The sequence below is a fragment of the Rhipicephalus sanguineus genome, chromosome 5 (genome assembly GCF_013339695.2).
Source record: "Rhipicephalus sanguineus isolate Rsan-2018 chromosome 5, BIME_Rsan_1.4, whole genome shotgun sequence".
Classification (NCBI taxonomy): domain Eukaryota; kingdom Metazoa; phylum Arthropoda; class Arachnida; order Ixodida; family Ixodidae; genus Rhipicephalus; species Rhipicephalus sanguineus.
In genome coordinates, this window is record NC_051180.1 from 89,690,149 (window position 1) to 89,702,171 (window position 12,023).

General features: G+C 46.6%; 3 protein-coding genes across 6 annotated transcripts in view; 2 read left to right on the forward strand and 1 right to left on the reverse strand.

The window, feature by feature from the left end:
- Positions 1-12,023, forward strand: part of LOC119394827 (sulfide:quinone oxidoreductase, mitochondrial-like) — a 345,577-nt gene that overhangs the window by 323,609 nt on the left and 9,945 nt on the right. For 2 of the 3 annotated variants that reach the window (XM_049415572.1, XM_049415571.1), the window contains 6 exons: positions 4,132-4,281; positions 4,941-5,111; positions 7,934-7,987; positions 8,456-8,650; positions 9,694-9,912; positions 11,084-11,270. In XM_049415572.1, coding sequence (XP_049271529.1) covers positions 4,132-4,281; positions 4,941-5,111; positions 7,934-7,987; positions 8,456-8,650; positions 9,694-9,912; positions 11,084-11,270 — 976 coding nt within the window. Of the gene's footprint in view, positions 1-4,091; positions 4,282-4,940; positions 5,112-7,933; positions 7,988-8,455; positions 8,651-9,693; positions 9,913-11,083; positions 11,271-12,023 lie in introns of all 3 variants that reach the window. The other variant, XM_049415573.1, reaches the window with a different exon arrangement.
- Positions 1-12,023, forward strand: part of LOC119393978 (CRISP/Allergen/PR-1) — a 329,781-nt gene that overhangs the window by 264,266 nt on the left and 53,492 nt on the right. The window lies entirely within an intron of this gene.
- LOC119393983 (ubiquitin-conjugating enzyme E2 Z) overlaps positions 1-12,023 on the reverse strand; it is a gene marked incomplete in the record, with an annotated part of 162,269 nt that overhangs the window by 62,171 nt on the left and 88,075 nt on the right.

Genomic DNA, 12,023 nt, shown 5'->3' on the forward strand with positions numbered 1-12,023 from the left:
CTTTATTCCCCTTATTTCTATCTTTTCTTTCTCTTCGTCTTTCTTTATATCGCTTTCTCTCTCTTTCTCTTTCATTCTCTCTCTGTTCTATCTCTTTCTATCTCCTGCTTTCTCTCTTTTTGACGTGTTCGTTTTTGTTTGACACTCGCACCTGCTGTACACGGTAGTGGGGCTTGCCGAATTCCTGTGGTGCATACCCACCTGATGAGTTTTGCACGATGGAGCACAAGTTACTGACAGCTTAAGCAGAGAATGAAGAGCGCGTGCCTGAAGAGAGTGCGTGCCGGTTCATGATGATAATAATTCTTTACGGTGGAGCACAGGTTACCGACAGCTTAAGCAACTTCGCTGTTAAAACATTCAAAATGTAGACTTTAGCTAGAGTTCGTACTTGAATTAGAACTAACGTTGGCTGCAATCTAGCGGCACCGCGCTTGGAGAACCGGCGAGATTGCCGCGTGGGTTGCAATAAAGATAGGGTTTATCCAGTGTGGCTTAGCCCTCTTGCTGTCGAAATCTTAGTGAGCACTTAAACTAAGCTCAGTTTATTGGTTAGTTGGGGAGGGTGGGACATGGTTTGAAAGCGCGCCTGACTTAAGATGCAGGGACTGGCGTGCAATCTGCCGACGCACGAGTTTACGTCTCGGTAGATTGTGCACTTCCTCTTGGAACAGTCGGCCTTCTCGTAAATGGTTATTTGTGCCGACTCTATAGCAATGAGCATTAGTTAGATGTTGAGAGGTCGACACTCGTAAAGGTGGCGTTCAGAAATGGCCGGCCCTTTTTGGTGTGGAGCTTAAAGCAGAAGTTTATACTGTGTGTTCTACAGTTTATTTATTTATTTATTTATTTATTTATTTATTTATTTATTTATTTATTTATTTATTTGTTTTTAGTTAGTTAGTTAGTTAGTTAGTTAGTTAGTTAGTTAGTTAGTTAGTTAGTTAGTTAGTTAGTTAGTTAGTTAGTTAGTTAGTTAGTTGGTTAGTTAGTTAGTTAGTTAGTTAGTTAGTTAGTTAGTTAGTTAGTTAGTTAGTTAGTTAGTTAGTTAGTTAGTTAGTTAGTTAGTTAGTTAGTTAGTTAGTTAGTTAGTTAGTTAGGACAATATTGAAGTTGTCCTAGGCCACACGGCTGATGGTAAGCATTGCCCGACTGGGCCGCGCCCTTCACACAGCCATTCACAACCGCACTTACAAAGCACAAAAGCACACATGGAAATCAATCAGCACACTTAATTTAGGCGTATGAAATGTAAGACTCATGAAAATTAAGGGCAATGAACAAACATGAACAAGAGCATCAACGCTATACAGTTGGCTGAGCATTTGCTAAGCGTTGCAAAAGTTGAAGTAAAAAAGGAGTGAAAAAACTATGGATGAAAGGCAACCCCCCCCCCCCCCCAAAAAAAGAAACCTTATAAAGCTCGCAAGCCACTTACGGCAAAAAAAAAAAGATGCTCGATAATATCCGTGGTAGTTTAACTCTACCTTTAGTCTTTTGATAGTAATAATTATCGTTTTCTCAAAAGTTTGTAAGTATACTCCTTCCCGGCATTCATTCAGACGAATAGGGACAACCGCGCCAAGAACATGCAACTTAGCTCAGAACATTGTTACGCCTAAATTCGTAATGTGCGGGTTCGGTTTCCACCTGGAACAAGTTTCTTTGTGCACTATCATTTTCTTTAACCTTATCATTTTCACATTACAGTTAGCGCGAGAGCCTATTTACTCCTACGCCTAGTTTGACTTCCCGTTCTATTGACTTCATTTGGTCGTCAATATAAGAAATCCCAGCGTTACATTCCAACTTTTCTTGTCTTAGCAATAGGACTGTCAGCTTGGAAAAATCGTGCGTTGAGTCGATCCGAAGCCGATAGCGCGTGCGCAGTTAGGAATGAGGCATGAGCGCAGGCTAGTGATGCAAAACTATCGGCAAATCGACTATCTATAGCATCGATAGTTTTCTTTGAACTATCGATAGTGTAAAGAAACTATCGATAATACTACTATCAATAAGCCATCGGTTGTATTACCGATAGTGCAATCGACAGTACACTCGGTAGTATTACTACCGACATTACTATAATTACTATACTGTGAATAATTATGCTATTGCTGGCTGGCGATTTGCGATAACCTACCAGGCCCGTAGCCAGGAATTTTTTTCAGGGGGGGGGGGGCACTTGCTGAAAGGCTTGAGTATTTGAGAAAGACGCCTATTTTCATTGTTTATTTTCGGTAAAACACCATGTATCATAAAAAATACGGGGGGGGGGGGCCTGGCTACGGGCCTGTAACCTACTATCAGCAATACTCAGTTTACTCACTTTATGAGAATTTTTTGGCGAAATAAAAATTATTTCAACAATGAAAATGCAGAAATATATCCATCAATAAATTCAGGTTCAAGAGTAACCCTTACACCTTACAATTAACAAAGCTAGTTCTTGGTATATTTATTTTGAAATCACAAAATGCAATATAAATTTGAAGCTGGACAGTACCGTCAAATGTAACGATCTCGTTTCCTGTACACCTGAACAAATTCAACGGAATTGTCATGTGTCAGCCAAGAATTCCTGGTGAAGGAGCACAAGCAGGTCAACTTTCTTGCTCTTCAGCCTGCTCCTCCTGTTGCACACACTTGAGGAACAAGTTTATGCTGCAATGAGTTCGCGCGGTTGATTTTATACTATGGGTAGTACTATAATACTTATTATCGATAGCGCTATCGATAGTTCTTTTTTACCATAGGTAGTTCAACAGTGACTGAACTATCGATAGTATCGATTGTAACATCGATAGTTCTTCATCACTAGCGCAGGCCCCAGCTACGCAACCGCCCCCCCCCCCCTCCCCACCTTTCAGGGGGGGGGGGGGGGGGTGTTGCAGGGGGGCAGGCGGCAGGCAGGCGGCAGGCAGGCAGCCGAAGGGGCGGTTGCGTGGTTGTGGTAGCACCTCCGTAATTTGATCGACCGGACATGGTCGCGCGTGCTTTTATATTGACAGGAATCAGCAGGCGGCTGATACCTTTGTACTGTCGGCCGAAAAAAATTGCGGGATCTGCAGCGCGTAGCGGAGCGACGGAAAACTGCACTGCTGCTGCGCCGCCTACCGTCACACGGCGTGGTGTTGAGGTTATCGGCCATGGCCTCCGTGATTAGTTCCGGCAGCGGTTCGTTGGCGGAACTAATCGCAGAGGCCACGGCGGAAGCCTCGACACCACGCTGTATGACGAGAGCTGGCGCAACAATGTAGTTTTTCGTCGCTCCGCCACTCGCTGCAGATCCCGCAAACTTTTGCGGCCGACAGTACGTGCTGTCTCCTCACCGCTAAGCTTGCGTTCAAGCGATAGACAGCACATAAGGTCGCTTCGCTCGCTGCAGCGGCCACGTTTCCTTAAACCGGCGTTTTGTTGAGCTTAGCTATATATACGCCAGATTGGATGCTTAAGGAGTTATCTGCCGGCCTTACACTCTAAGAAAAAGTCGAGTACTTGGGGAGTATTTCTGCTACACAAATACTCGTCCTCCGTCTGCTCGCGTTTCCTTTCTTGAAACCCGGCTCTCGTCACTTTCCTATTGAATGCTATGCCACGCTGGTAACGCGCGTACCGTTTGGGACCGGGAAGTGCCGTGACCGCGGTGATAACACGAGGAAAGTACGCGAGGTCGGTGACGATTATAGTTGTGTAGCAGAAATACTCCCCGAATACTCGATTTTTTCTCACAGTGTACAGTCTGAAAAAAAAAAGTAAAAAGGGTGTATTTTTGTTCCAAAACAATAATCGCCATCCATCTTGTGTGTCTTTCCTTGCATTATCGCCGCGCTCCCGGCATTTCGTGGTCACGAACGACATGCGCATCATCATCGTGAATAGCATTCTTGACGGGAAAGTGGCGAGCGCCGAGTTTCAAGAAAGGAAACTCGAGCAGGCCAGATTACGATTATGTTGTGGGACAAAAGGACGCCCTTTTTTTAGTTGATGTTTTCTTATAATGCAATTACTTAGTACAGCATTCCAGTTTGGTTTATCGCACTGATAGCTTCGTGCTTGCGGCGAAAGTCTGACTTTTCTTACTTTCGCAGATGATGCGCCGCTTCTCCCTGAGGCGCTTTATGCGCCAAGGTCCGTCTCTGCTCCTCCAAGGCGTCCGACAGCGGAGAACGAAGCTACAAGCTACTCGTTGTCGGGGGCGGATCGGGCGGCATCGCCACGGCAGCGAAGTTCGCATCCAAGCTGGGCAAGGGAAAAGTCGGCGTGCTCGAGCCCCACGATGTAAGTGGAACTGTTTTTGGCCTGTCGAACAATCCGCGTACGCACAAGTATCGGTATTTGAATGACAAGGGGCTACTGAGGACATCGATAAAGTCCGTGAACGACTTGAAGTAGCGCAGTATACAGTGATTACAAAACAGAACAAGAAGCAGAATAAACGTACGACTAGTATATACAGAACACACGAGTTCCACAAGACGGCGAGATGTATTGCTTTCTACCATGCTACCCGGTTGCCATACACTGAATGGCAGTACTGTGTTTTGTCTACTTCTTCCATTCTCTAATGCTAAGTTTTCCAAAAAGTGAAAGGTGCCTATTGCAGTAGGATACTTAAAAATGTGATCTAACATCTCCAATAAGATGTGAACACCACAGTGTTGGTATATAGTTCCCATGCCTTGGTGTGGTGCATGTTGGTTTATCAATTATCCAATCGCTAAAGTGTCTTAAAGTCAATGCGCATTAATGCTAGTATGCACTTAGCTGATCACTTCGTTTTGCGGCAAGTAATTATCTCATTTACACGAGTAGTCAACATCTTCGAATGACTTCGCTTATCTTTTCCATCACCCACGTGCTCCTGAACTGCGCGGTCACGAGGTGTGCGAATGAAAAATATATCTCGTTCTCGGTGTTTGCATCTTCTTCGTCTCAAGACGCACTGCTACCAACCCCTGTGGACGCTGGTCGGCGGTGGCATAAAGCAGGTGTCCAGTTCCACCAAGCCGATGTCCGAAGTAATGCCAAGCCAGGCCGAATGGATACAGGACGCGGCCCAGACCTTTGCGCCGCAGGAGAACACCGTGGTCACCAAGCATGGGCTCAAGGTACAGGGTTCCATAGCCTCGCATTCAGCACAGCTTTCAAGATTAAAGTGGACACTACTTAAACCCTAACCACACGTACGCGTTACAACGCGTCAGCGCGTGGCCCGTAGACTCGGCGTCGCGTCGCGTTCCTATGGAGGGAGAGTATTAATGAGGGCGCGCGTAGTGAGAGGGCGTGGCACGCGCTGACGCGTTGTAACGCGTACGTGTGGTTAGTGCTTTATTCATGCACTCGAATACCCTGACGGCATTACATTGGAGGAGGGAGAGGAGGCGGTGTAATTATAGACGTAAATGACGCGAAAAGCTTACAGCAAGCAGATACAGAGAATATGCCCCAGGGCTCGGAAATATATGTACGCAGAGATAACTACGCTACTTCCGTAATACTCGTGGAAACTGTATGGGGCTGCATACAAAATCAGCATTAAACGCATTTTTATGGACATAAGCGCCTAGTCACACAGCATGCGATCTTTTTGTCGCTTAAACATTTCGCTTGCTCTTACACTCTCGCATGAAGTTCACAACAGTTCCTCAGCGCAATGGGCCCGTACAGTAACACTTTAATAGCGGTGACACGATTCTGAGTAATACGTTCTTTTCGATAATCTACGAGCGTAGCGATGTGGGCCTGTTGGTGCATAATGGAAAGGCACTTTCTTAAAGCTAGTGTCTCTCCCTATGTGTCCTCGTCTACACCAGCGCTAAGAAACTGCCTTTTCGATAATGCTTTTTTTTTTTCCTGGCTCACGTCACACAGGCGGAATGTGGTTTCGAACGGTTAATGTGATCATGTTTTCACTCAAAATGGATAATGCGAACGCAGAAGTGGGCCCTTACGTGTATTTTTAAAATTTGTAGCTGTATATTCCAGTGCTCTGGCTTTAAATAACCTGCCAACGACCCACAACGTGTTACACGCCCGTGGCCTTGCAGATTCTGCACCGAGTGGTGATGCTCCGCAATATGCGTTATGCTGAGCAGTATCACATTATGCTACACGTACCTTTGACACCAAGTACGTCTGTTTCATTAGCGTAGCCAGAAGGGGTGGAGATTAACCCCCCCCCCCAAAAAAAAAAAAAATTCAATCTTTATAAATGCGAATGTATGAATGAACACATGCAAACGCACGCACGAACATACGTAGAAGTTGGTTGAACTTCCCCCGAAAAAGTTTGTCTACACCCCTGTCCTACACTGTAAGAAAAAAATCACAGCATATCCACGGGTGAATGATGATGAGTGGGCGAAGCTGCGGAGGTTCATCGGTAAACCGTGAATCTTCCGTGAATTCTTCCCAGTACATCATCACAGACGTGAGATCGGGCGCGTTTATACTAAAGGTTCGATGAGAGTTATGACGACTTGCAGCTCACTTTAATTTTACATGGACGCTGTGAATTTTCATTGTTTTAGAAAATCATTGCTTAGAAAACATCTGGGTCTTTTCGGTTTGCTTTAGAAACATCTGGCATCTTTTCGTTTTGCTTTTAGAAACATCTGGCGTCTTTCGTTGGCTTATTCATCAATCAACGGCGTTTGAACAAATTTTTATTGTTTAATCACGCACAGGAGAAATCTCACCAGGCACTACCTTGGAGGCAAACAATGGCTACTAATGGGAATGAGAGACAGAAGAAGTCGGCTTTTAGCTAACACTTACACTTCTACTTCTACTAACGTTTCCTACTGGAACATGCCAATGGCTGCTAATGGGGAATGAGAGACAGAAGAATTCGGCTTTTAGTTAACGCGCACGCTGCGAATTTTTTATTGTTCAGCAACGCACAGGAGAAATCTCCCACCGGCACCACCTTGGAGGTCAAGATCTGGTACTAGCGTTACGACTGGTTGCGCACTACGACTACGAGGGACGAACGGGTGCCGCTTTAAGGAGCTTCGCCCCTAAAAAGGTGTCTTTTGACTCTGCTTTGCTACGCATGTGACTCTCCCATGTATAACTCTCTTTAGAGAGTCACGTTGACTCTCTTTAGGAGAGTCGTGGGACGCACGACTCTTCAAAAGAGTTGGCGTGCCTTTTTAAAGAGAGTCATACGTCCCACGACTCTCTTAAAGAGAGTCAGCATGCCTCTCCAAAGAGAGTTATACATGGGAGAGTCGCATGTGTATCAAAGAAGAGTCAACGGACACCTTTTTTGTTTTAGAGTATATCTTCAGACTTGTTGGAGCTCGTTTTAGATACTCAACTATAATCTAATGATACGCTTTACTTTCCGGTCACCTTGCGCGTTTAAATCATATCAACGAGACTCCACTGCACTGTTTCTTTTGCAACAACAATCAAAGCAACGCAGGAGGTTGATTTTTCTTCTTATCCTTTGATTCATATGTATTTACGTTGTCAGCGCTGTTTATGCATAAAATGTATTTTAATGTTTCTGACACTTTACCTGGCTTCATTGTGTATTATATCCATATTTTTATATTTTACTGTTTCCTTCAGTATTCTCTATGAACTACCCGAATTTGCGAACTTTACTGTCTTCTTTTCTTTCCGTTTGTTTTCTTTTTTCTGTAATGCGAAAGGTTTTCTCATCTCACGCATAAGTGTGTTCTGCCGTTGTCGTCGTCGAAGCGTCAGTAAGGCAGCTCTACACTTCTAATGATTTACTCAAATTAAGGAGGACGGTTGTTTGTGAAGCTGCACTTCGCAGAATTCTTCCATTATTCATTTAATATACATGGAGTTAAAATGTGAAATTTGGAAAGGCAAAGACCGCCTTAGACGATATATACCCACACGTGTCTTACTGGTTTCACAGGTCTTCCGACTTTCTTTCTCTTTTTTATTATAGATCAAGTACGATTTCCTCGTTGTAGCAATGGGGATCCAAGTGCGGTTCGACATGGTAAGAGCTCGGCGAATTCTTACTTTTGTATGTAACCATAATTTGCTGCTTCATGGCTTTGTTGGATACGTCAGGGCCATGAAGCCTAATTGTGAGGTGTTCGTGGGTGATAGGTGAAAGAGTGGAACGCTGTGTTGTGCCGCATACTGACAGCGACACTTCTATATGCTACTTAGAAACATACATACTTGGAATGTCGCGGCCCAACTGTTTCACTGTACAGGTCATTCGAAACACTCAGCGGCTGTTAAATAGCGCGCATAGATAGCGTGTACTGCAGTTCATTTCTGCTGATTACGGAGTCAGGCAGCGAACTTTCTCAAAAAAGGAACGTCACACCTTACGCCTGCCCAACGTTTAAATCTCTTGCTCGGCTTAATTGCTTCATTTATGGAATTCATTCGTGAACTTGATTGCACGCTGCTAAATTGGCTGATGTCTTGGCGTTTCCTCGCCGACGCTGCACAGATCGAAGGCCTGGTGGAAGCGTTAGAGACGCCCTACGTGTGTTCCAACTACTCGTACAACACGGTTACCAAGACGTACCAGGCGATGCAGGCGCTGAAGGAGGGCAACGCCATCTTCACCTACCCGGCCACGCCTATCAAGTGTCCCGGCGCAGCGCAGAAAATAATGTACCTCACCGATGCATACCTCCGAAAAGTGCGTACTCGCCTTTCGCAGTAACCTCGAGTGCCTGCCGTATGTCCTCGCTATTCGGACTACCATCTATTAGCGGGAAGCAGCAAGATTTGACAATCTTTGCACCGCGAAACTCTGGTACGAGTGTGACATGGCTCGGAGCACACACGTTGCAGAGTGGAACGTATACAGGTGTATGCGAGGTTGTGTGTTCGTGTGACATATCACTGCAGGAAGAGCCAGGGCCACTTGGTTGTTCATAGTGTAAACTTTATCGTGCTGACAGTACACGAAAGCTATGTAGAAGGAAGGGCTTCTAGTGCCTATCGTCTACTGTCAGCGCGATAAAGTTTACATCATATCACTGCACTCTGCCTTTGGGTAGCTCAGACCTAAAGTGAGTAAAAATGGATTTTCACATCTTAGCCTTATGTTGTGATCATTCGGTCTCAGCACAGCCCGCAGCCAACGTGAATCCGCCCTTCTTTCACGTTCCTGCCCTCTGCTGCCCTCTGCAGTTTTGGTAGGGGGGCAGAGCTTTGCGGGGTGATCTGGAACAACCGGGATCTCCAGAACAAAAGCCTCCGAGATTGAAAGGCGTGCGGAGACCTTACCAAAGCGTTTCGCGATGTTCCCGCCAGGGGAACGGCACATGCGCCGTGGCACCTTGAGAAAGGCGGATTGGCGTAGCAGCAGCATGGTGTACAGTGAAGCGTAAACAAGCGTATACACATTGTGCACACAGCGTAGCTCTGAGACGTGAAGCACAGTACTTGCTTGTCAGGTAAACACAGTGTTGCTACGTAATAATTATTTATTCGATCCAGGTCAGATTCAATGTGGTACTAGCTAATAACATTACGTTCAAATGGTAAGGCTCACGCTAACTGCGTTTATGTTATCCACGAAATAGTGTGTCCTCTTATTTTTTTCTCCGCGTTAACGACACTCACATGGGGTACTTAGCTTTTTCGACCTTGCTACGAAGATTCTACCAACTTCGCTTGCACCAACCGAGAATTTCATTGGATTAACTAACGTGTGTTCTCCTGCTTGCTGTTCAGGGAGGTCGACGCGATAAGGTGGACATCATCTTCAATACATCCACGGGTGTCCTCTTCGGCGTGCGAAAGTACGCCGATGCCCTCTGGGATGTAGTGAAAGGACGTGGAATCACCGTAAACCTTAAGCACGAACTGGTCCAGGTGTTGCCGAACAAAAGGGAGGCCGTCTTCCGCCTGCTAGACAGCACAGCCAATCCGAAGGAGACAGTCACGTTCAAAGTGAGTACATTCAGTCTGCGTGACAGTGGAGGGAAAGCTTCGTTTCAGGTGCATATCTCCGTGAGCGAAATCCACTTATGGTATCTTCGACGAGTAGCACCGCTGCGCACCGGGACTCCCAGGAGCGACGATGATTGGACTAGCGAAGAAAGAACCACTGTGCCACGCAGTTCGACCAAGATTCAGCTTATTATAGAGGTTATGATCGAACAAGCCAGCAGCTGTTGTTCCCAGAATCTGCAGCGCTTGCAGAGTGACAGCTGTCGTTGCAGAATCCGTGAGAACTGCCGAGAAAGAGAGGACCCTGGTAGCACTTTTAAAGAAGCCCGCTCTTGCAGCAGGTTTGCTACCAGTGCCTACTAGTTATGGCACTGTGTTCAACTTGATCCTATCTTCGGCTTCTTCGCACATATTCCTCATTGACACGAGACATTTACTCCATTATTCAACTCTTGAGAGCAGACAGGGGACCCCTACTGTCATACGCGTGGGTCAGATATGAGCCGCGCTGTACATGCATGCTGATAATGTACACGAACTCTCGCTTCATTTCATATCACTAGCGCGAGATCATCCCACTCACCATCTACACATTAGCGAATTGCCCTCCCCCCACCCCTTCACCTAATCCTTGCCCCTTCTCACATCACCTTCGTCACTGACGTAGCCAGGGAAGGGGTGGGGGGTTCAACCCCGCCCCCTCGAAACTGTTCAGATTTGCATGTGTGTATATACAGGCACACATACAAACGGACGCACGAACATACATAAAGTTTGCTTGGCCACCCCCCCCCCCCTCCCGAAAACGACTTCTAGCCACGCTAGTGAATTTCGTTCACTTTGTCTGCTCCTCATGCGCAGGGCGCCTGCGCCGTTGCCGTTCTCCATCACCAGTGACCAACTAGCTAAGCCATTAGCCAGAGCGTGAAGTTTTCCTTCTTCGCTATTCACAGCTCTGAATCGTATTCATATGCACATATGTTCCTCAAATTTATGCACACACGCCACTTTACGTTTCACACGTTTCTGTTGCACACTTTGACAGCTCAACCAGCACGTCCGTGTGCCGTTACTCTTTCTAACATGTCTATAACGAGCCGGCGTTTTCGCACGAGCGCCAGTAACAATCGGAAACGAATGCTGTCATTATCTCATCGCCATCTATGTGCAGTACAACATGCTCCACGTGGTGCCCCCGATGACTCCCTCGGCAGTCCTCAAGACGGGACCCTCGTTCACCGATAATGCCGGGTACCTGGACGTGGACGGCGAGACGCTGCAGCACAAGCGCTACCCCAACGTGTTCGGCATCGGCGACTGCACCAACGTGCCCACGTCCAAGACAGCGGCCGCCGTTGGTCAGTCTCGCCCCATGTGTAGCGCTTATCTACTGACACATTCACTTGTATAGAAGTTTTAAGGCGAACGCCTTAAGTGTCCCGTTGCGCGGCCCCTTGAGCAAAACACGGCAGGTGAATGATGTGGCACACAAACCCACGTGACCTACGTCGCGAATGACGTCAGTTTTGACGTCACAGATCTCAGAAATGATGACGTCATATCATGACTGCTGAAGCGCGCCTTGCGCTTTCCCTGGGGGGTTTGGGGCGCGCGCACTTCAAGCGAGCGAGCGAGCAGTCTGGCAGGTAAAAACAGGACGCGTGCGTGCAGTGCTCGCTCTCGAACTTTGCAAGCAGCTGTCAGAAGGCGCCGCGGTGCTGTTTGCGACGCTCTCCCGGGATCTCTAGAATTTTGGCTGCAACTGTGCCTGCGGAATAAACTGCGAAAATTGTAAAACAAAAGAAGCTCCCACCAAACACATTTAGAAGAGTTTCCTGGCATGTGTTCGCTTTTGTAGCACATCCCAAATTCCGCGAGGTCCATGAAAAAAACTAATTCTACGTTAGGGTGGCTTTGCTGCGGAGCATCTGTGCTAACAGAAAAACAGCGCTTATGTTCAAGTAGGCTGGTCAGCTCGTTATTGAGAGAACTTGTGCCCAGAAAATGGGAAACAAAGTACAACCAATACTCGCTGTACTATGATAGTGGCGAGTATATTCGTCTGTCGTCCATAATCTGATCGTCGGCTTTCACATATGCCTCATTGAACA